The sequence below is a fragment of the Jaculus jaculus genome, chromosome 4 (genome assembly GCF_020740685.1).
Source record: "Jaculus jaculus isolate mJacJac1 chromosome 4, mJacJac1.mat.Y.cur, whole genome shotgun sequence".
NCBI lineage: Eukaryota > Metazoa > Chordata > Mammalia > Rodentia > Dipodidae > Jaculus > Jaculus jaculus.
In genome coordinates this window covers 19,242,333-19,267,081 of record NC_059105.1, presented here as the reverse complement: position 1 = coordinate 19,267,081, position 24,749 = coordinate 19,242,333, and the positions used below count along the sequence as shown (strand labels likewise).

At 46.2% G+C, this 24,749-nt stretch overlaps 1 protein-coding gene and 1 long non-coding RNA gene across 2 annotated transcripts in view; one reads left to right on the top strand and one right to left on the bottom strand.

Moving 5' to 3' along the window:
* Positions 1–1,875: 1,875 nt before the first annotated feature.
* The window catches only part of Efhd1 (EF-hand domain family member D1), a 56,606-nt gene continuing 33,732 nt past the window's right edge, over positions 1,876–24,749 (bottom strand). The window contains exons 2-5 of the mRNA XM_004662254.2: positions 24,140–24,287; positions 15,479–15,613; positions 2,840–2,979; positions 1,876–2,320 (exon numbers count right to left, since the gene is read on the bottom strand). Coding sequence (XP_004662311.2) covers positions 2,845–2,979; positions 15,479–15,613; positions 24,140–24,287 — 418 coding nt within the window. The 3' untranslated portion in view covers positions 1,876–2,320; positions 2,840–2,844. The remainder of the gene's footprint in view (positions 2,321–2,839; positions 2,980–15,478; positions 15,614–24,139; positions 24,288–24,749) is intronic.
* Positions 13,033–20,405, top strand: LOC123460118. Its single transcript, XR_006636794.1, has 2 exons — positions 13,033–13,410; positions 19,944–20,405. It is a non-coding gene; the product is annotated as an uncharacterized LOC123460118 (long non-coding RNA).

The window sequence follows — 24,749 nt, the reverse complement described above, 5'->3', positions numbered from 1 at the left end:
CAGGGTTAGAGCAAGATCCTACCTTGAAAAACCAAAACAAAACAAACAAAAAAGAACAGAAGAAGAAAGAGGGACCGGGGGCGGTTGTGCGGACCTTAAGTCCCAGCATTTGGGAAGCTGAGGTAGGAGGATCACTGTTGAGTTCGAGGCCACCCTGAGACTATAGAGTGAATTTCAGGTCATCCTGGGCCAGAGTGAGGCCCTACCTAGAAAGGAGGAAGGAAGGATGGGAGGAAGGAAGGAAGGGAGAAAGAAGAAGAAAGAAGAAAATGGGAGCAGAAAGGTGGGTTACCACTGTGGCATTTGGAGTGCTGAGTTTGTCCCACCAGCGCAGATGCTTTCACTTCTAGATCTCTTGAAACACTGTCAAGGACCAGTTCTCCCTCCTATGGCTAACTCTGGGATGCCTGTGGGAGCCTTCTTGTTCTAAGAAAACACCTTTTGTTCCCCAAGGAGGGCCCTTCGGTTTCTGAACAAACCCAAGACATAAGATTCTCCAGCATTGTTCTTCTAGATTGGGTCCTCTTCCAGTCTCACCAAGGGCAGGGACTTGCAAGGGAACAGAGAAGTTCTTTTGTTACTTTGTTCTGTTTTGAGTCAGGTCAGGGTCTCACATACCCCAGGCTTATCTGTAACTCACTGTGTAGCTGAGATTGACCCTGAGAATGGGCATGTTAGGGTCCACCTGGTGCATCTGGCTTATGTGAGTACTGGGGAATCAAATTCAGGTCATTAGGCTTGGCAGGCAACTGCCTTAACCACTGAACCATTTCTCTAGCTCTCATATTAACCTCTTTTTAAAAAAAATTTTACAAAGTTTTTTTAAAGTTTTATTTATTTGAGAGAATGAGAGAGAGAGGGATGGACAGACAGAGAGAGAGACAATGGGCACACAAAGTGGTACATGTGTCTGGAGTTCATTTGCAGTGAATTCCAGGTCAGCCTGGGCTAGAGTGAGACCCTACCTCAAAAAACCAAAAAAAAAAAAAAAAAGAAAATATTTAAAATTAAATAAATATTTTAATGATGGAGGGATGGCTTATCAGTTAAAGCATTTGCATGCAAAGCCAAAGGACCCAGGTTCAATTCCCCAGGACCCACATTAGCCAGATACACAAGGGGCACATGCACCTGGAGTTCATTCCCAGTAGCTGGAGGCCCTGGTATAAATAAATAAATAAATAAAAATAAAATAAAAAAGAGAGAGAGAATAGACACACCAGAGTCTCTTGCCATTGTAAAGAAATTCTAGATGCATGCGCCATGTTGTAGATATGGCTTTATGTGGGTACTGGGGATCTCAATCCAGGCCAGCAGGCATGGTACTGAGTCAGCTCCCCAACCTCTATTTCCCTCTCTCCCTCTCTCTCTCACTCTCTTGTTTTTGGTTTTCAAGACAGTGTCTTGCTCTAGCCCAGGCTGACCTGGAATTCACTTATGTAGTCTCAGGCTAGCCTCAAACTCACATCAACACTCCTACCTCAGCCTCATGAGTGCTGGGATTAAAGGCATGTGCCACCATGCCTGTCCTTTTTAAATATTTTATTTGTTTATTACTTATTTATTTGCAAGCAGAGAGAAATAAAAGACAGAATAGGCATGCCAGAGCCTCCAGTCACTGCAAATACACTCTAGATGTATGCGCCACTTTCTGCATATGGCTTTATTTGGCCTTGGGTACTGGGGAATTGAACCCAGGTCATTAGGCTTTGTAGGCAAGTGTCTTAACTGATGAGCCATCTCTCAACGCGCCCCCGCCCCTTCCTTTTTCTACCCATGCTGAGGAACTCTGTGACAGAAAACTGGAGTTGAGTTTGGCTTCAGAGAAAACATTCTCTCTCCCCTAATTCAGAGAAGACCAGAGCCACACTGATATGAAGGCCAGGTTCATTTGCACATTTTATTTAAAAGGAAATGGCTGTAAGATAGAAAGACAGATGTTTTCTTTATTATAAAGATTGCAATTACAAAAGAGAAGTAATAAATATGACATTAGGAAATGTTTCTGTTTTAAAAAATACAACAAACCCTTGATGTTTGTCAGAAATCCCGAAAACTCACAAGATACAAAAAGCTGTCCTGAGGGTGGGAACATCTTTATGTCAGCACCTTGGAGAGGGCGCTGGAAACACCTGATGAGGTGGATGGCCATGATTTCTGGGATCAGAGAAGACCTGGGTGTTTGACTTGAGAATGTCAGGATCTGCTGTGAGGTGGTTTGCATAGTCGGAGTTAACAGGAATCCTTTGACTAATGTTACTTCTAGCAATGCTTTCATTCTTACAGTTGAGTAGCTCAGGACTGAAGAGTGGAAAAATAGCTGAAAGGGGAAGATGCAGTTGAGGGAAGGAAAGGGTGGGCCTAGGGACAATGCTAAGGGCTAGGACACAGGCTGTGCAACTGCAAGCCAATCTCCCTGTTGAAGAGGGCACAGGACTGGTCCATGAGGCCTCTATCACGTCCCACTCTCATTCTAGGACAGACTACAGGGCAAAGCCATCAGTGGGCTCTCAGAACAAGAACTGAGGAAGGGAAGACAGGGCAACACTGAGAACTGCCCAGGGAGATGGACACAACTCATTGACACAGACCTGTACAGGGGCAAGAAGAAGTGACAGAGGCACATCCTGGCCACATATAAGGGCTGAGGATTGAAGGCAGGAGAGGCCGGCCAGCGAGCCTCTGGGAGGGGCCAGGACCCAGAGATGCTAAAAAACAGGCCAGGGGCACTAAGCAGGGGTGACTCAGAGGAGGGGCAGCCGGGGTGAAGGTGTGGAAATTCTGATCATCAATTCTGGGGTATCTGTGAGGCACAGCTGTGACAAGACACCAAGCTCACCAGGACTATGTGCTAAAAGCAGCCTTGAGCTCCCGGAAGGCTGCTTGGCGGAGCCTCCTGGTCTCCTCCTCCCGTTTCCGCTCATCTTGCTCTGCTCTTAACTCTGCTTCGAACTTGCTGGCACATGACAAGGCCTGGGCCTGCAGGGAAATGACAAACACAGGAGACAGAGTCAGGGCCCGGCGAGACACGGAGATGCTGGCCCCCTTGGCCACCGTGGCTACACAGACCTCGGCAAAGGAAAGCTGGTCCTGCGGAGGTAGGACCAGCCCGGCCCCCCTTCCCTTGGCCCTTGGGTGTCTGTTAACATTGACATCGACATTTTACTCGGCACTGGTGTTGCTATCTGCTGGGTTTGCTCTTCTGTTTTAAAATCCTGTTGAACACCCACCCCGTTTACTGCCTGCTTTCTGGTGAGGCTAATGGTGATGGAACATGTGACTTCTTTCTACTAGGAAAGCTCATTACATTTCTTTAGCTTCACACTAATATGGTTACGTTCTAGATGAAAGACCCAAACAAAAAGAATGTTTCCCGAGCTTTGGTGATCACAAGCCCAAACCATTCTCACATCTCTGCTCCCTACAGGACTGTGTGACACACTCATGTGGTCCTCCTGTACCACAGGAAGTGCGCTTAATCACTAACGCGTTGCTCCAGCCCTTATTTGAGGGTTTAAATATATATATATATAAATATATATATATATATATACACATATATATTTGAGAAAGAGGCAGACAGAAGGAGAGAGAGAGAGAGAACGGGTGCGCCAGGGCCTCCAGCCACTGCAAACAAACTCCGGACACAAGCGCCCCCTTACGCATCTGGCTTACGTGGGTCCTGGAGAGTCAAACTTGGGTCCTTTGGCTTTGCAGGCAAATGCCTTAACCACTAAGCAATCTCTCCAGCCCCTGAGGGTTTTTTTGTTTTTTGTTTTTTTTTTTGGTTCGTTTGTTTTTGTTTTTTATGGTTTTTCCAGGTAGAGTTTCACTCTAGCCCAAGCTGACTTGGAATTCACTATGTAGTTTTAGGGTGGCCTCTAACTCACAACAATCCCCCTACCTCTGACTCCTTAGTGTTGGGATTAAGGGTGTGCGCCACCACGCCCTGCTGAAAACTCTCTTCTAACACTGTTGTTTTTTTTTCTTCCCCATGTCTTGCACAGTCGGTAAAATTTCTGAACAACAGTGTGTACATGGTTTTAATAAGTCATTCTCTACCATCACCTTATCAAAGCACTCATTCCCCCATCACCTTGCCAAAGCTTTTCATGAATAATCTTTCTTGCCGATTTGATAGACAAAATTTGGCACCTTTTATTCCTCTTTGGTAAACTGCACATGTGTTTCCTTTACCCATTTTTCTACTCATCTTTTATTTTATTTTATTATTATTTATATATGTATAATATATAAGGGAGAGAGAGAGAGAGAATGGGCACAGCAGGTCCTCCAGCCACTGCAAACGAAGTAAAGATGCGTGCGCCCACTTGTGCATCTGGCTAACGTGGGTCCTGGGGATATTTATTTATTTGAAAGTAAGAGAGAGGCAGCGAGCAGAGGAAGAGAGAGAATGGGCATGCCAGGGCCTCTAGCCACTGAAAACTAACTCCAGACACATGCACCATCATGTGCATCTGTCTTACGGGGGTAGTAGGGAATCGGACCTGGGTCCTTAGGCTTCCCAGGCATGTATCTTAACCACTAAGACATCTCTCCAGCCATATTCAGGTAGTTTTTTTTTCTTTTCAGTTCTTCACATAATTTATGTATTAGTCCCTTTCATCATTCCATTTTTGGGGATAGTCTTAAAACTTTGAGATAACCTGGGAGTGTGGCATGGTGACTCAGGCTTATAATCCCAGCACTTAGGAGGCTGAAGTGAGAGGATTGCAGTGAGCTACAGTGAGACCCTACCTCAAAAACAAAACCAGCATGGTGTGCACACCTTTAATCTCAGCACTCGGGAGGCAGAGGTAGGTGGATCGCTGTGAATTCAAGGCCACCCTGAGACTACATAGTGATTTCCAGGTCAGTCTGGGCTACAGTGAGACCCTACCTTAAAAACAACAACAACAAAATAAATTTTAAAAAGCCAGGCGTGGTGGCTCACACCCTTAATCCCAGCACTCAGGAGACAGAAGTAGAAGGCTAGCTGAGAGTTTGAGGCCAGCCTGGGACTACAGAGTGAGTTTTAGGTAAGCTTGGGCTAGAGTGAGACCCTACTGCAAACAAAGCAAAAGCAAGGGCTGGACAGATGGCTCTCCCAAGGATAGTGTGGCTACTGTGATTTTTGATTTCAGTTAGTCTTCAGTAGGGCTCCCTCTGCCTCACTGGTCTCTTTCCCACAGTAGTCACCTGACCCAGCCTACCTCTTCCTCTCTTTCTTGGAAGAAAACAGGAATGTAGTTCTTCCACTGCCTGGAGGTATGTTGTTGCTGTTCAAAAGCCAACTGTTCAATTCTTGGAAATTTTTTTAGTTCCCTTGTTGTTGTTTTTTTTTTTTTTTTCCCGGTGCTGAGGACCGAACCCAGGGCCTTGCGTTTGCTAGGCAAGCGCTCATCCACTGAGCTAAATCCCCAACCCCGGAAATTTTTTTAAAAAATATTTTTATTTATTTATTTGAGAGTGACAAAGAGAAAGAGGGAGATAGAGAGAGCGAGAGAGAGAATGGTCATGCCAGGGCCTCCAGCCACTGCAAATGAACTCTAGACCCGTGCGCCCCCTTGTGCATCTGGCTAACGGGGGTCCTGGGGAATCAAGCCTCAAACTGGGGTCCTTGGGCTTCACAGGCAAGCACTTAACTGCTAAGCCATCTCTCCAGCCCAATTCTCAGAAATTTTGTGGGTTGTTTATAAAATTAGCGATTATGAACAAGCTAAGTTGCATAAAAGCAAAAGCAATAAATACTGATAATAAATACTATATCTTTTTTGTTTGTTTGTTTTTGGAGGTATGGTCTCACTCTAGCTCAGCCTGACCTGGAAATCTCTATGTAGTCTCAGGGTGGCCTTGAATTAACAGTGATCCTCCCACATCTGCCTCCAAAGTACTAGGGTTAAGGCATGCACCACCACGCCCAGCTTACTATATCTTGATACTACCTTTGCTCTTGAGATGACCTGTTTGGAGGGAACCTCCAGGTTAGAAATATTGGAGGATATGTGCTATTGCAAACATCTGACCAACATTCTTCCACGCCCTATCAAGAGCTGAATGTAAGCTTAGTGTGAATATTTATGTGGAAACCGTTCAGTGCCTCAAATTAGGCCTTGGTTTATTGTTTTATTGATTGTCTAGATAATCTTGGTTTGTTTTGTTTGTTTGTCTTTGAGATAAGGTCTCACTCTAGCCCAGGCTGACCTGGGATTCACTATGCAGTCTCAAGGCAATCCTTCTACTCTTGAGTGCTGGGATTAAAGGCGAGCACCACCAAGCCCAGCAGCTTATTTTTATTAATCAATTTATTTATGTTTTTACTGGAGTGTGAGGGAGAAAATGTTCCTTTACACTACAAACATCTCAAAAAAAAAAGAGAATAAACTACTTTTCTAATACTTGAAAACTATTACCAAGAAAGTCCTCAAACCGTCAAGTAATGAAGTGCTGATTTTATTTTTATTTTATTCGAATTTATTTATTTATTTTAGTTTTTAGTTTTTTCGAGGTAGGGTTTCCCTCTAGCCCAGACTGACCTGGAACTCACTCTGTAGCCCTAGGCTGGCATCGAACTCACAGCAATCCTACTACCTCTCTCACATGCTGGGATTAAAGGCTTGCACCACCACTCCTGGCTTTTTTTAAAAAATTAATTATTAGAGAGAGGGCTGGAGAGATGGCTTAGTGGTTAAGCGCTTGCCTATGAAGGCTAAAAACCCCGGTTTGAGGCTCTATTCCCCAGGACCCATGTTAGCCAGATGCACAAGGGGGCGCACGCGTCTGGAGTTCGTTTGCTGTGGCTGGAGGCCCTGGCGTGCCCATTCTTTCTCTACCTATATCTGCATCTTTATGTCTCTCTGTCTGTCACTCTCAAATAAAAAATATTAGAGAGAGTGAAAAAGAGATATAGAGAAATACAGAGAGATATACAGATTGCCAAGGTGTTCAGACACTGCAAATGAACTCCAGAGACATACACCACCTGGTGCATCTGACTTACGTGCATCCTAGAGAATCAAACAGTGGTCCTTAGACTTTATAGGCCAGTGCCTTAACCACTAAGCCATCTCTCCAGCCCTTTGGTTTTTTAAGAATATAATTTTATATTTTTTAAAAGTATTTTAGCTACTGCTGGAGCTGAGCTGAAAACCTCCTCCATATATAGACCAGCTGACAGAAAGCTGGAAAAAGCCACGCTACATGCAGTTCAATGGGAGAGAGAGAAATCACTAGTGAAGGTATCCAACTGTGAACACTGCATGCCTTATATTTGGTCAGCCAGGCCAAATGAGCCAATTGGTGCAAAAGTGGCACGTCTGTTATGGGGGAAACAACCACCCGCTCATTTGACTTGGAGGTCTGCTCCATGGGACCTTGGGATGACTCAGAAGGCACCATGGTGCTGAGAAGTTACAGGACTGCTCAGCACTGAAATATCTCTATCACACCTTCCAAGGCTCAGGGTCTATTGTGGAAGGGGTGGTGGAACGAATGTAAGAGACAAAGGAAGGGTAGGACTCCTTACACCATGCTCCTCCAGACACAAAATGGCCTGAACTTCCATGACCTCACAGTTACTGACACTACCTACACAAGACCATCATAATAGGAGGAAAAGATATCATGACATCAAAATAAAAAGAGAGAATGATTGAGAGGGGGAGGGGATATAACGAAGAGTGGAGTTTCCAAAGGGAAAGTGAGGGGACAGAGGGAATTACCATGGAATATTGTTTACAATTATGGAAGTTGTCAATAAAAAAATAAGTTAAGCCAGGCATGGTGGCACATGCCTTTAACCCCAGCATTTGGGGAGGCAGAGGTAGGAGGATCACCATGAGTTCGAGGCCACCGTAAAAATACAGGGTGAATTCCAGGTCAGCTTGGGCTAGAGTAAGACCATACCTCGAAACCCACCCCCCCAAAAAAGTAAAGAAAATTGGCTGGGCACGGTGGTGCACCCCTGTAATCCCAGCACTCAGGAGGCAGAGGTAGGAGGATACGAGTTTGAGGCCACCCTGAGAATACATGGTGAATTCCAGGTTATCTTGGACTAGAGTGAAACCCTACCTTGAAAAACAAAACAAAAAAAAAAAAAAGAAAGAAAGAAAAAAAGCCAGGCATAGTGGTGCACGCCTTGAATCCCAGCACTCTGGAGGCAGAGGTAGGAGGATTGCCATGAGTTCGAGGCCACCCTGAAATTACAGAGTAAATTCCAGGTCAGCCTGGGCTAGAGTGACACCCTGCCTTGAAAAACCAAAAAAAAAAAAAAAAAAAAAACCCACAACAACAACAACAAAAATCAAAACAAGGGGCTGGAAAGATTGCTCAGTGGTTAAAGGTGCTTGCTTACAAAGTCTGACAGACCAGGTTTGATTGCCCAGTACTCCTGTAAAGTCAGATGCATAAAGTGGTGCAAGTATCTGGAGTTCATTTTCAATGGCAGGTCATGGTATGCCCATCTCTCTCCCTTTGCAAATAGATAATCAACTTCTAAAGTTTAAACAATAAATCAGGACCTGGAGAAATGGCTCAGCAGTTAAGGCGCTTGCCTACAAAGCCTAACGCACCAGGTTTCATTCCCCAGTCCCCACATAAAGCCAGATGCACATATGGCACATGCACCTGGAGCTCATTTGCAATGGCTTGAGTTCGTTTTCAGTAGCTAGAGGCCCTGGTGTACCCATTCTCTCTCTCTTTCTCTCTCTCTGTCTTCTTTTGTCTTACCCTGTTTGCAAATAAATAAATAAGCATTTGAAAAATAAAATCAAAGAAATCAAAACAATACAGGCATAGTAGCACACACCTTTAATCCCAGCACTCGAGAGGCAGAGGTAGGAGGATCGCTGTGAGTTCAAGGCCACCCTGAGACTATGTAGTGGATTTCAGGTCAGCCTGGGCTAGAGTGACCCTACCTCGAGAAACCAAAAAACAAAACAAAACAAAACAAGCCAAGCATGATAGAGCATACCTTTATTCCCAGCATTCTATGGGGGAGGAGGAAGTTAGGTAGCTATGAGTTTGAGGCCAGCCTAAAAATTAAATAAATAAAATTAAATTAAACAAGCACACAAACAAAAAATAAAATGTAACAATAATACCTACCTCCAAAGTGTTGGAATGCTAGAAAAAAAAAATAAACCTATCGGTCTTCTAGTGCCCACATAAAGCTAGATGTACAATGTGGCACATGTGTATGGAATTCATTTGCAGTGGAAGGAGGCCCCAGCTTACCCATGTTCTCTCTTTCTCTCTCAAATAAATAATATTTTCATAAAAATATTAACCTGAGCCGGGCGTGGTGGCACACACCTTTAATCCCAGCACTCGGGAGGCAGAGGTAGGAGGATTGCCACGAGTTCAAGGCCACCCTGAGATGACAGAGTTAATTCCAGGTCAGCCTGGACCAGAGTGAGACCCTACCTTGAAAAACCAAAAAAAAAAAAAAAAAAATTAATCAAAAATATTAACCCAGGGCAGTTAAGGCACTTGCCTGCAAAGCCTGAGAACCCATGTTCAACTCTCCAGGTCTCATATAAGCCAGATGTACAAGGTGACGTAAGTGCATGAGGTTGCACATGTGCACAAGGTGGCACATAGATGTGGCACATACATCTGGAGTTCAATTACAGTAGCTGGCGGACCTGGCGTGACAATCCTCTCCTCCTTTCTCTCTCTCTTACTCCCTCTCATTAAAAAATGAGGAGCTGGGAGATGGCTTAGCGGTTAAGGCTTTTGCCTGCCAAGCCAAAGGACCTCGGTTTGATTCCCCAGGACCCACGTTAGCCAGATGCACAAGGGGGCGCACACATCTGGAGTTCATTTGCAGTGGCTGGAGGCCCTGGTGCACCCATTCTCTGTTTCACTCTCTCAAATAAATAAATAAACAATTTTTAAAGGGGGGGCTGTCTGTTGGTCCTGCCTCAATAATTTTTTAATAATAAAAAATATTTAACAGGGCTGGAGAGATGGCTTAGCCGTTAAGCGCTTGCCTGTGAAGCCTAAGGACCCTGGTTTGAGGCTCGATTCTCCAGGACCCACGTTAGCCAGAAGCACAGGGGGCACACGCATCTGGAGTTCGTTTGCAGTGGCTGGAGGCCCTGGTGTGCCCATTCTCTCTCTCTCTCTGCCTCTTCCTTTCTGTCTGTTGCTCTCAAATAAATAAATAAAAATAAAAAATATACATTTAACAGGAAGCATTTTGCATTGTCTGACCTAGTGTCAACACTCATGTTGACTCCCTATCCTACCTGGCAGCCAGGACAAAGGAAATTTGTAATCTCCCTCTCTCTCTCTCTCTCCCAATCTCTCTTTTTTGGGGGGAGGGGTTTCAAGGTAGGGTCTCACTCTAGTCCTATGTTCACTATGTTGTCTCAGGGTGGCCTCAAACTCATGGTTATCCTCCTACCTCTGCCTCCCGAGTGCTGGGATGAAAGGCGTGTACCACCACACCTGGCAATTTGTAATCTCTTTTTTTTTTTTGTTTGATGGTTTGTTCATTTTTATTTATGCTTTTATGATTTTCAAAAAAATTTTGCTCAGTTTTTATTAACATTTTCCATGATTATAAAAAATATCCTAATCATGGAAAACGCTAATAAAAATTTTAAAAATTACTTAATGGTAAAAAAAAAATTTAAAAAAATAAGATAGAAAAGCAAAAAAAAAAAAAAAAAAACCCACAGGAATACCCTCCCTCCCCTTGCCCAATTTGTAATCTCTTTACCTGAGAATCTGTCTGTCCACACAACCCCCCCGCCCGGCTGCCTAAGAGAGACCAGACCTGGGTGTCCAGTACCTCCAGGAGTCGAAGTTAGCTCAGACTTCACATCAGTGGGTGGTTTGAATGTGAAATGACTCTGTGTTGGACCACTGAATCTCCAGCTGGTGGCACTGTTCTGGAAGGTTGTAGAACCTTTAGGAGGGGCACCTTGCAGGTGGGGGCAGGGCAGGCCTCGAGGTGTTACAGCCTAGCCCCCTGAGATCCCTCTCTTTTCTTCCTGTCTGCTCATGTGAAGATGTGAGGCCAACTTTTTGCTCCTGCCATGCTTCCCCTGCCTTGATGCACATCCCCTCAAAACTGTAAACTGAAAGCAAACCTCTCCTTCCCTAAACTGCTTCTAAAAGGTCAAGTATGAGCTGATGAGAGAATAATGGTGATAATGCCCCAACCTAGTTTATCACCTTCCTCCTTCTCAAGCCACTCCCATTTGGGAGAGGGAATTTCCTTATTTAAAATCTCTGCTCCTTTCCTCATGGCTCAGCAAACTCACTGGTCTACTTCTAACTTTTTTTTTCTGTTTTTCTTTTCGAGGTATGGTTTTCACTCTAGTCCAGGCTGACCTGGATCCACCATGTAGTCTCAGGCTAGCCTCGAACTCATGGTGATCCTCCAACTTCTGCCTCAGGGATTAAAAGCATGCACCACCACACCTGGCTTCTTCTTTTTTAAAAATATTTAATTTATTTATTTGAGAGAAAGAGGGAGGGGGAGAGAGAAAGAGACAGATAGAAGAAAGAATGGCATGCCAGGGCCTAAAGCCACTGCAAATGAACTCCAGGCATATGCGTCACCTTGTGCATCTGGTTTACATGGGTTCTGGGGAATCAAACCTGGGTCCTTAGGCTTGACAGGCAAGTGCCTTAACTGTTAAGCCATTCCTCCAGCCCCTACTTCTAATTTCCAATCAGAAGGTCACAAATAGTGTTCTCCAGCATCTGATCTATCTTCACATTGTCCCTGGCCCTATCATCGTCAGCTTGTTGAACTGATATTTTTCAAAAAACTCTATGAAAACATCTCCCTGGCATCCACCCTCCTAGTGCCATGCCTGGTCGCCTGTTCAAACACCTCCAAGGACCGCCCAGTACCTAAGGCTGTGCTATTTGAGCCTGGCTGCACTTTATACCTGTACAGCTGGATCCAGCACATGCTTCCTGGGCCCGACCCTAGAGAAGTCCCATGGAGAGCCAGGTCGGGGCTAGTTTCCCAGGGCGCAGATGACCACCAGCAGGAGAGGGACCAGATCTGAATGTCCAGTACAGCCATAGGGCATCTCACCTTGGGGGTCACCTCTGGTGGGAAGTGCTGGTCCAACTCCCTGGTTGCCATACTTTTATCTTAGCTTCCTCTTCCAGCCAGGTCACCAACCCTGCTCCCTCACACACCCCCAGGTCCTCACCCCATGGGGCCACCTCCCAGTCTCCAACACTTTCAGCCCTCCATGCCTTGGAGGCCTCCTCCTTGCTGTTCCCACAACCAGACTGCCTCCTGTCCATGATTACAGAGTAAATCCCCATTCATCTCAGAGCATCTGTCACCAATGTCAGCTCTTTTATGGCCTCTCCCAAAATCGAGCTGGTGCTTCCCCCCCATTCATCACTCACGGTAAACATTTATTGAGGGCCATTACACGCCAGGTGCTATAATTACAAAGATAACACGCCCACTCTGTCTTGGAGACTCCTTCAGGAGACAGACGTATAAACATAGCAAGGAGAAAAAATTTATTATTGTGTGTTTCATCTTTTCTGCTGCTTATAAAAATAATGCACACTCATTCTAAAACATTACTGAAATATAAAGCAAGTCTCTCTGACATAACTATTACTAATACTTTCATATGTAATTACACAGGTTGTATTTAATAATTAACAAAACCAGTGTCACCAGTGTAACACATATTATTTAGCTTAATGTAGTTTGGTTTTTATTTATTAATTTTTTGTTCTTTTAAAATTTTTTTTGTTTGCTTGTTGAGGTAGGACCTTTCCCAGGGAGTCACAGGAGACTACAAATGTGATTCCACCCATGGGTAGAGAGGCCCCAGCCCCGCAGAAGGCATCTTCCCTCTACCCAGGAGGACTTGGCATTCTTTACCCTTGGGTAGGGCAAACACATTTCCCCTTCTCCCTGTGCCTCATAGCTTCGTACAGGGCCTGGCTTTGCTGCGAAAGAGTCAACGAACCAATGTGAAGGCAGAAAGGAAAGGCCAAACCCCTTTCAGGATTAGACATGCAGCTGGTGTTCAAGGGGCAACAAGCGGCCAGCCCAAGTTGGCAGAGCAGCAGAAAAATAGCAGAGTGAGAACAGTGTCCTGCTTGAGGCTCTGAGCAGGCCAGCATATGTCACCAAGGACACTTTGTTCTTTGGCAAGCTTCCGGAAGTTCAAACTCCCCCAGAGGTTGGCAACTGCCTTGAGTAAGCAGCAGTTGTGGAGAGTTCTCCGTGAGCCAAGCACTTGTTCACACTACACAGGGGAGCTCACTGCATCTTGCTGTCACCCCAGTTGTCCAGATGGCGAAACAGGCACAGCGCGGCGACATCAGTGAGTGGAGGCGGCAGGCTGTCTGGTGCGGAGCATGTACCCTTCCTGCCTCAACCCTGCTCTGCTGCCTGTGTTTCTACAGGTGAGTCTGCCGAGTGCAGGGTGACATCAGCAGGCTGCGGGGAGGCACCTCCGTGTCCAACGATGGCGAGCTTGTGAAGGAGGGGGAGTACCCAGGAGGATGAGCCTTCCCAACTCCAGGCCACTGCCAATGGGGAGGCTCAAGGGTGGCAGGACAGCCCTCTGCTGTGGTGCACTGTGCTAAGTGCCATAGGTGAAGGACATGTGTGCCCCTGGGAACATACTAACCATCATAACCCATCTGTGGTCCTGGCTGCAGACCTATTTGGGGCAGGCTTCCCTGGCACCCTCCCTTGGTCCCTCTACCCACTCGTTTCCAACTTTAGAGCCCCCGCCCAGAGATAGGGTCTCACTTTAGCTCAGGCTGACCTGGAATTCACTATGTAGTCTCAGGATGGCCTTGAACTGAAAGCCATCCTCCTATCTCTGCCTCCTGTGTGCTGGGATTAAAGGTGTGTGCCACCACACCCAGCTAATTTTCTTTCTCTTTCCTTTTCTTTTTAAATATTTTTATTTATGTGCAAGGAGAGAGAGAGAGAGAGAGAGAGAGAGAGAGAATGAGTATGCCAGGGCCTAGTGACACTGCACACAAACTCCAGATACACGTACCACTTTGTGCATCTGGCTTTACTTTGATACTAGGGAATTGAGCTCAGGCCATCAGGCTTTGCAAGCAAGTGAGTTTGACTGCTGAGCCATCTTCTCAGCCCAACTTGTTTAAGATGCAAAGACAGAACCAGGTGTGGTAGTGTACACCTTTAATTCCAGCACTTGGAGGCAGAAGTAGGAGGATAGCCATGAGTTCGAAGCCACCATGAGACTATATAGTGAATTCCAGGTCAGCCTGGGCTAGAATGAAATCCTACTTTGAAAAAACAAAAAACTAACTAAAAAAAGATGCAAAGATAGGGACACTGTTGAAGCAACTCAACTAAGGGTAGAGGAAGAAAGGAATTATTTTTACTACTTTCTTTTATTTTTTGAAGTAAGGGCTCACTGTAGTCCAGGCTGACCTGGAATTCACTATGGAGTCTCAGGGTGGCCTCGAACTCACAGCACTCCTCCTATCTCTGCCTCCCGAGTGCTAGGATTAAAGGTGTGCACCACCACACCTGGCCTTTACTACTTTTAAAATTAGTTATTCATTTGTGTATGTGCTTGTGAGTATGCATGTATACGTGTTTGCATGTATGAGTGTGAGAGCATATGTGTCACACCATGCATACGGAGCTCAACGGACAACTTTCGGGTCCATCCTCACCTGAGCTGGTAAATCCACTTCATTTGAGGCCAGATTTCCCTCCATCTCACTCTACTCTTTTTATTTTCTTTAAGCTGCTTTTTTCTTTTTTTAGAGAGAGATACAAAGAATTGGTGCTCCAGGGCCTCAGCAACTGTATGCTTGTGCCACCTAGTGGGCATGTGTGACCTTGCGCTTGCCTAACCTTTTGTGCATCTGACTTAAATGGGATCTGGAGAGTTGAACAAAAACCTTACCCGCTAAGTCATCACTCCAGCCCTTGCTCTACTCTTTTTTTTTTTTTGGTTTTTCAAGGCAAGGTCTCCCTGTAGCTCAGGCTGACCTTGTAGTCTCAGGGTGGTCTTGAACTCAGGGCGATCCTCCTACCTCAGCCTCCCAAGTGCTGGGATTAAAGGCGTAAGTCACCACACCCGGCTACTCTTGGCATTTTGTTGTTGTTGTTGTTGTTGTGTTTGCCAAGAGCTTCCAGGATCCTCTCCTGCCTCTACTTCCCATTCTTCAGTCAGAGTGCTGGGATTACAGGAGCCAGCCATGGCTTCCAGCTTTACACCCGAGGTCTGAGCTCAAGCTCAGGTACTGAGGCTTGAGCAATAAGCATTTTATCCATGGCACCATCTCCCCAGCCCAGAAAATTTAGCTGTGTCTAAGTGTTTCAGATAGCCTATGGACATTTTCTCATTGCCCTGCCGTTGACGTACATACAGCCTTGTTGTGAGGGTTAATGGGACGGTCCCTGCAGAGGGAGTGCCTGGCACATAGGCAGGGTGAAGAGCAGGCCATGGCTGTGCAGAGAAGAACAAGCTTTTACCTTGGCTTCAAAGAAGTTCTTGGCACCTTTGACACCCTCCAGGGCAACATCGATCTCAGAGAGCTTGGCCAGTGCCATCAGCCCGCTGTCCTCCTGCAGCTCCCCGGCTGCAGCCTTGTGGAAAATAAGCAGGAACTGTGGGAAGGAGAAGGACAGGTTAGAACTATTCCCAAGACCTCACTAAAAGGCACACAATAACCCCTCTGGCCAAGGCCAATGACATTCTTTTTTTTTTTTTTTTCTCTTGAGGTAGGGTTTCACTCTAGCCCAGGCTGACCTGGAATTTACTATGTAGTCTCAGGATGGCCTTGAACTCACTGTGATCCTCCTACCTCTGCCTCCCAAGTGCTGGGATTAAAGGCGTGTGCCACCTTGCCCAGGCGCCAATGACATCCTTGCCAAACATTTGAAAAATGTGTGTGTGCATGCGTATATGTGCACATGAGTGTGTAGGATTTTAACTATTTTTTATGTTTTTGGTTTTTCAAGGTAAGCACTTGATCTAGCCCAGGCTGACATGGAATTCACTCTGTAGTCTCAGGGTGGCCTCGAACTCACAGCGATCCTCCTACCTCTGCCTCCCAAGTGCTGGGATTAAATGTGTGGCAGCCCAGCTTTGAACATACTATTTTTAACTAAAATTTTAATGTTTTTTGGTGTTTTATCACTTTATTTTTCTCATGTGCTGTTTTTACATTTGTGGCTTACCTATCTTACTGTCTTCTGAGAGATTTCTCACAGGGCCTTGTACATTTTAAATACCTCACCTTTGTTACTTGCCATTTAACTGTGCTATCATAATTTCTTTTTTTTTTTTTTTCAAGGTAGGGTCTCACTCTAGCCAGGCTGACCTCAGATTCACTATATAGTCTCAGGTTGACCTCAAACTCACAGGGATTCTCCTACCTCTGCTTTCCGAGTGCTGGGATTAAAGGCGTGCGTCCTCACGACCGGTTTATGGTAATTTTTTGCTTTTGAAAAGTTTTATATAAACTGTCAAATCTTGCTCCTTTCTGTCATCAGTCTGGCTTATGGCAACCTTCTCTGCCACCGAGGTTACATAAACAATGAGCTGTGTTTTGTCTACTACTACCTTTATGGCTTTAAAAAAAACATGTAAATCTTTAATCTCTGAAATTTATTCTGATCTATCATGGGGGTAAATCATTAAGCTTATTTTCTTCTAAATAGTTACTTAGTAAGCCCCAGGTTTATTGCATAATCTTTCCTCTTTCTCCAGATTCAAACTGTGAGCTGAAGCCTGGCATGGTGGTGCACACCTTTAATACTAGCACTTAGGAGACCGAGGTAGGAGGATGGTCGTGAGTTCAAGGTCACCCTGAGACGACAGAGTGAATATAGGGAATTCAAGAAGCAGAAGCACGGCTGGGGAGATGGCTTCATAGTTAAGCACTTGCCTGTGAATCCTCAGGACCCAGGTTCGAGGCTGGATTCTCCAGGACCCACTTTAGCCAGATGCACAAGGGGGTGCACGCGTCTGGAGTTCGTTTGCAGTGGCTGGAAGCCCTGGCGCTCCCATTCTCTCTCTCTCTCTCTCTCTCTTCCTCTTTCTCTGTCTGTCATTCTCAAATAAATGAATAATAAACAACAACAACAACAAAAAGCAGCAGTAGCTGACACAGGCTAAGCCAGCCTGGGACTACAAAATTAGTTCCAGGTCAGCCTAGGCTAGAGAGAGGCCCTACCTTGGAGAAAAAAAAAAAAAAAAGGAGAAGCTGAGGCAGGATTGCCTTGAGTTCAAGGCCAGTATAGACTACAGTGTGAGACCTTGTCTCAAAATTTATGAATTTATCTGTTAAACTAAAAAAAAAACCTACTGTATAATTTCTACCACTTTATTTTTTCTATTTGCAAGACCATAACCTGGGCTCAGAATGTGACTCATTTACCTAGTGTGTATGACATCTGGGGTTTGATCCCCAGCGCCACAGAAATGGGGTGTGGGTGGCCTACGTCTATAATCCCAACACTCAGGAGGTAGGGACAGGAAGATCAGAAGTTCAAGGTTATCCTCTGCTATTTAATGAGTTCCAGGTCAGATTGGACTACATGAGATCAAAAAAGGAAGGAAGTAGCTGGGTGGTGGCCCATGCCTTTAATCCCTGCACTCAGAAGGCAGAGGTGGGAGGATCAGAGTTTGAGGCCACCCTGAGTGAATTCCAGGTCAGCCTGGGCTAGAGTGAGACCTTACCTCAAAAAAACAAAAAACAAAAAAAAAAAGGGGGGGGGGAGGTCAGTATGTGAGGGAAGAAGAGAGATGGATTGAACAAGGTTTCTCCATTTTCAAATAGTACCTAAAATACACCCACCCATAGGAAAATGTGGCTTCCACATTTTGTTTCTGACTATCTTCCCTAAAGAATGCCCTTCCTGGGCTGGAAAGATGGCTTAGTGGTTAAGGCATTTGCCTGAAAAACCTAAGGTTCAATTCTCCAGATTCCATGTAAGCCAGATGCACATGTGTCTGGAGTTTGTCTGCAGTGGCTGAGACTCTGGTATGTCCATATTCTCTTTCTTTCTTTCTCTCTTCTCTCTGTCTAATAAATAAAAAAAGAACTTTTAAAAATAGTTTAAAAGCCAGGTGTGGTGACGCATGCCTTTAATCCCAGCACTGGGAGGCAGAAGTAGGAGGATCGCTGTGAGTTCGAGGCCACCGTGAGACTACATAGTGAATTCCAGGTCAGTCTGAGCTAGAGTGAGAGACCCTACCTCGAAAAACCAAAAAATAAAATAAAATAAAATGAGAACAGAATGTCATCCCCAAAGGAAAAGGGCATCACCTAAAGCCAAGCCACAGATTTTCCAAATGCCAACTCCAGTGTTTTTAACTCCCGAGGCTGGAACTCCCCAAACGCCTTGCTGATGAGCCCGATTCGCGTCCTCAGTCCATGGGGCAGTGCCCTCACCAACGGAGGGATAAAGTGAGATGGGCAAGGCGGAACAGAAACGCCAGGTCCACACCCGCCTGCAGCTTCAAACGCTCTCACTAGAGGCCGGCAGAGGCTCGGTTTGCAGCGGGTTAGCGGAGCCAGCGAGCTGGTTTAAGAGAAAAGCAGGCTGCTGGAGGAGGCGCCCGGCTACCGGCTCCGGCTCCGGGATCTGAGATCGGGGCCCGGAGGGTGAGGCCAGCCCGGCCGAGCTGCCTGGCGGAAGGGGCGGGAGAGCAAAGGCTCCGGTGCAGCATGGGGCTGCAGGAAGGGGGCACTTGTCCTCGGAGATCGCGTGTCCCGGGTGGCCTTGGCCAGCGTTCAAGGGGAGTAGTGGCTTTCTCGGGGGCTGCGGGAGAGGAAGCGGGGCGGTGCTTCTTCTCTCTCCGCGTTGTCTCATCCACGCCTGCGCGCTTACCTTTGTGCTTCCCACCACAAGGCACAAGGCCATGACTTTGGCCTTCCAGGACTACAAGCCAAAACCAATCTTTTCTGCCTATATGACCCCATTCGGGTATTTGGTTACAACAACAGCAATCTTTTTTTATTTATTTTATTTTATTTTATTTTATTTTATTTTATTTTATTTTATTTTATTTTATTTTATTTTATTTTATTTTATTTTATTTTATTTTATTTTTTGAAATAGAGTCTCACTATAGCCCAGGCTGACCTGGAATTCACTATGGAGTCTCAGGGTGGCCTCGAACTCACAGTGATCCTCCTACCTCTGCCTCCCCAGTGCTGGGGTTAAAGGTATGCGCCACCATGCCCAGCTACCTAGCCATCTTTTTTTTTTTTAATAATAATTTTTTGTTTATTTTTATTTATTTATTTGAGAGAGACAGACAAAGAGAGAGAGAGAGAATGGACACACCAGGGCTTCCAGCTACTGCAAACGAACTCCAGACGTGTGCGCCCTCTTGCGCATCTGGCTAACGTGGGACCTGGGGAATCGAGCCTCAAACCAGGGTCCTCAGGCTTCATAGGCAAGTGCTTAAGCCATCTCTCCAGCCCTACCTAGCCATCTTTAAAGCACTTCATTTACACAGGGCTCACTAGCCTCCTCGCTCCACAAGGACCAAACGGCTCTTCATACCAGCCCTTCTCAGGGTCCCTGCTCTGAAAGACAGAGCCTCACCCCAGCTCACCACCCATCCAGGTGACCTCAGGGAGTATCCATCTTCACAATCCTCACCACTAAAGTGGAGGTGACAGTGTTCGTGTTCACAGAAGGGCTTTGTGAACCGGAGACATTAATGAATGCCTCACGGGCTGGAGAGATGGCCTAGCAGTTTAGGCGCTTGCCTACAAAGTCTAAGGACCCAGGTTCAATTCCCCAGTCCCCAAGTAAGCCAGATGCACAAGGTGGCGCATGTATCTGGAGTTTGTTTGCAGCAGCTGGAGGCCCTGGTGTGCCTATTCTCTCTCTCTCTCCCTTTCCCTCTTTCTTTCTCTCAAAGAAATAAATAAATAAAAATAAAACATTTAAATAATACTTCGCATCTCTTCCCCAGAGCTGTTCCCTCTGAGCCCTGGGGTCCAGGACAGACACAGCTGCGGAGCACTCACTCTGCCACATCAATGGATGAGCTTCGGCAGCAAAGAAGAAACCCGGGCTCACCCCGAGCTCCACAGCCACCCAAAGGGTGTGCCAGGCCTTCCCACTCACCTCATCACTGTCCTGAATGACAAGACCCACTGCCAGGCTGGCTTGTCTGCCTATTTATAGTCCACAAAGGCTGGCATGTTGTGGAAGGATTGGAAAATGTCCTAGCTGTGACTGTGAGGCAGGGGGAAGGGCAGGAGAGGTGGGAAACAAAGAGGCGGAGAGAACAAACGAAGCTCTGTCAACCAGGAGGCGACGCAGAGCCAGGGAGCTTCGAACTCTGTGCCTGTGGCCGGTGGTGCAAACACTTCCGTTGTGTTGGTGTTCTTAGGTTATAAGTGACAGAAATAAAATTGTTGGATTAGGCCAAGGGAAGTCTCGATATATCAAAAGGCTGGGTCAATTGCAGTTCCCTTCTTGCTGGGAGAGAGCAACTGATGGGAAGAAAGCTGTTTACTTTGCCTTATAGTCTCGAGGGGAAGCTTCGTGATGGCAGGGGACAGCCAGGCATGAGCAGAGGCTGGACATCGCCTCTTCTACAACAGGGGGAAATAGCAGCAGGAGAGTGAGCTGAGCTCTGGAAAGGGGGAGCTGGTTATAACACCCCTAAGTCTGCCCCCAACAACACACCTACTCCAACAAGGCTCTATTTCCCAAACTGCCACCAGCTGGGGAGCAAGCGCTCAGAACACATGAGTTTATGGGGGGACATCTAATTGAACCCACCACAGACATAATCCCAGCACTCTGAGAAGTGGAGTTCAAACTCAAACTCAACTACAGAGCACGTTTGAGAAAGTCTGGGCTATATGAGATCCAGTCTCAAAAAACAAACACAAAACAAAAACAAATAAAAATAGCCCAAGGGTAAGTAGGTCCTGGTAGTACATCCCTATAATCCCAGCACCCAGGAGGCTGAGGCAGGAGGTTCACTGCAAGCTTAAGACTAGCCTGGGCTACATAGTAAGGTCAGAGGCTAACCTGGGCTACAAAATAAATTCCAGTCTCAAAAAAAAAAAAAAGTAACCAGCCAGACATAGTGGCACATACCTTTAATCCCAGCACTCAAGAGGCAAAGGTAGGATGATCACCATGGGTTGGAGGCCAGCCTGGGACTACAGAGGTAGTACCAGGTCAGTATGGGCTACAGTGAAACCCTAACCTTTGAAAACCTCCCCCCCCCCAAAAAAAAACCAAATAAACAAGAAAACCTCAAGGATAGCAAGACATGGTGGTACAATTCTATAATTAGCCCTTAGGAGGCTGAGACAGGAGTTCCAAGTCAGTCTGGGCTTCATAATAAAACCTTGTCCTACTCAATAAAAAATAAAATAAAATAAAATAAAATAAAATAAAATAAAATAAAATAAAATAGGGCTGGAGGGATGGCTTAGGGGTTAAGGCATTTGCCTGCAAAGCCAAAGGACCCAGGTTCGATTCCCCAGGACCCACATAAGACAGATGCATCTGGAGTTTGTTTGCAGTGGCTGGAGCCCTGGCACACTCATTCATTCTCTCTCTCTCTGTCTTTCTCTGTCAAATAATAAATAAGTACATATAAATAAATATTTTAAAAATAAATAAAATAGGGCTGCAGAGATGGCTTAGTGGTTAAGGTGCTTGCTTGCTAAGCCAAAGGACCCAGGTTCGATTTCCCAGGACCCACATAAGCCAGTTGCACTAGGTGGCAAATGCATCTGGAGTTCGTTTGCAGTGGCTGAAGGCCCTAGTGTGCCCATTCTCCCCCTCTTTCCCTTCTCTCTCTCTCTCTGCTTCTTTTTATCTCTCTCAAACGAAATGAAATAAAATGATAAAATAAAATAAACAGAGGCAAGAGCGATGGCCTGGAAGAGGCCAGGAATTGAGGGGAAACTCTCAGAAGAGACACATGGCAGAAACCAGCCACCCCCGTGGAGATTCTCCCAGCAGCAGCCCTCTGCAGTGCGTGTCCCGTGATCACCCAACAGCAACATCCCGGGAGAGGAAAGGTGGCTGGGCTAGAGAGGCCAGGGGGCCATTCGTGATTTAACCAACCGTGACCAAGCAGCTGAGAAACCAGCCACCCAGGACTACCAGGGTCTCGCTGGTTGTCCTCTTGGGCTGTTCTAACAAAATGCGCCAGATTGCAGGCCCTACGCAACAGAGACTTATTTTTCCCCAGTGCTGGAGGTGCTAGTCCATGTGGGTTTTGTTGTTGTTTTATTTGTGTGAGTGTGTGTGTGAGCACGGGGCTGGGGGTGTGCCACGGTTTGCTTGCAGAGATCAGAGGACAACTTTAAGGTGTCTGTTTTCCACCTTCTTTTTTTTTTTTTAATTTTTTGGTTTATTTTTATTTATTTATTTGAAAGCGACAGACAGAGAAAGAGGCGGATAGAGAGAGAGAGAGAGAGACAGAGAGAATGGGAGCGCCAGGGCCTCCAGCCACTACAAACAAACTCTAGATGCGTGCGCCCCCTTGTGCATCTGGCTAACGTGGGTCCTGGGGAATTGAGCCTCGAACCAGGGTCCTTAGGCTTCACAGGCAAGCGCTTAACCGCTAAGCCATCTCTCCAGCCCTCCACCTTTTTTTTTTTTTAATTTTATTTATTTATTTGAGAGCGACAGACACAGAGAGAAAGACAGATAGAGGGAGAGAGAGAGAATGGGCGCGCCAGGGCTTCCAGCCTCTGCAAACGAACTCCAGACGCGTGCGCCCCCTTGTGCATCTGCTTAACGTGGGGCCTGGGGAACCGAGCCTCGAACCGGGGTCCTTAGGCTTCACAGGCAAGCGCTTAACTGCTAAGCCATCTCTCCAGCTCTCCACCTTCTTTTTGAGACAGGATCTCTTGCCTCTGCAAATGAACAGCCAGACTACAAATGAACATCAGACGGGCAGGCCTCATCCAGCTTAACGTGAGTGCTGGAGAACTGGACCCGGGCAGACAGGCTTTGAAAGCAAGTGCTTTTAACTCTATTTTCTATTTATTACAGAGAGAGAGAGGGAGGGAAAGAGAGAGAGAGAGAGAATGGGTGCAACAGGGTCTCCAGCCAATACAAATGAACTACAGATGCATGTGCCACCATGTGCATCTGGTTTATGTGGGTCTTAGGGAATTGAACTTGGGTCCTTAGGCTTTGCAAGCAAGCACCTTAATAGCTAAGCCATTTCTCCAGCCTTTATTTTTTATTTTTGGTTTTTCCAAGGTAGGGTCTTACTCTAACTCAGGTTGACCTGGAACTTGCTTTGTAGCCCAAAATAGCCTTCACTTCACATTAATCCTCCTACCTCAGCCTCTTGACATCTGGGATTATAGTTGTAAGCTTCTATCATGTATTTTTTTTTTAAATTTGAGAGACAAAGAGAAAGAGGCAGATAAGCCCATTGTGGTGCCATACGCCTTTAATACTAGCACTTGGGAGGCATAGGTAGGGGGATTGCTGTGAGTTTGAGGCCACCCTGAGACTACATACCCTGCCTTGAAAAAAAAAGAGGCAGATAGATAAAGAGAGAAAGAGAGAGAGAGAGACAATGGGTGCACTAGGGCCTCCTACCACTGCAGACACACACACCACTTTGTGCATCTGGCTTTACATGGTACTGGGGGATCGAACAGAGGCCATCAGGCTTTGCAAACAAGTTTCTTTAACAGCTGAGTCAAGTCTCTAGCCCCAGATTTTTATTTACTTAGTTATTATTATTTTATTTCTTTCTTTATTTTTGTTTCTTTGAGGCAGGGTCTTACTCTAGCCCAGGCTGACCTGGAATTCACTATGTAGTCTTAGAGTGACCTCAAACTCATGGTGATCCTCCTACTTCTGCCTCCAGAGTGCTGGGATTAAAGGCATGTGCCACCATGCCCGGCCCTATTAATATTATTATTTTTTTTAACAAAACGGTCTCATGTAGGCCAGGATGGCCGGGAACTCACTACGTTGCTGAGGCTGACTGGAATTCCTGACCCTCCTCTACCTTCTGAGTGCTGAAATTATAGGCATGAGCCACCACTCTCAGCTGACGAAAGGTATGTTTAAAAGCAGAATTGTGAGCTAAGTATCTGAGGCAAACCTATTTGAACCCAGGGGCTACAGACTAAGGGGCTTCTCGAGCTCAGCAGGCCACGGTACCTCCCGGAAGCTCAGCTTGCCATCAAAGTCCTCGTCCACTTCCTTGATCATACTCTTCAGACCCAGGTGGGTCTGGGGGGCCCCCAGCTTCTCCATCATCAGCTTCAGCTCCATCAGGTCAATGAAGCCGTCCCGTCCTGCGTCATACCTGGGAGGACAAAGGAAGACAAGGTCAGGCAAAAGGACAGACTTGGGCTGGAGAGATGACTTAGCGGTAAAGGCGTTTGCCTGCAAAGCCAAAGGATCCTGGTTCAATTCTCCAGGACCCACGTAAGCCAGATGCACGGTGGCGCATGCACCTGGAGTTTGTTTGCAGCGGCTGGAGGCCCTGGTGCGCCCATTCACTGTCTTTCTCTCTCTCTTTAGCAAATACGTTTAAAAAACTAAAAAAGAATAGACGTGTCAGTCTCCTTGATGTTTATGCCCTTTGGTCTCAGCTATTGACAACTGAGTCAAATACCTCCTGCTTTGCAAGGCCCAAGGAGGCCATCTCATCCGAAGGGGCCCCGCATTGAGAGCAATGTTTGCCTTTGGGCTTTGCACTCAAAGTGGACCTGCTGTGCTATGTGCTATGCTGGTTTTCGTGTCTTCTGTCTCCTGAGCAAGGCCA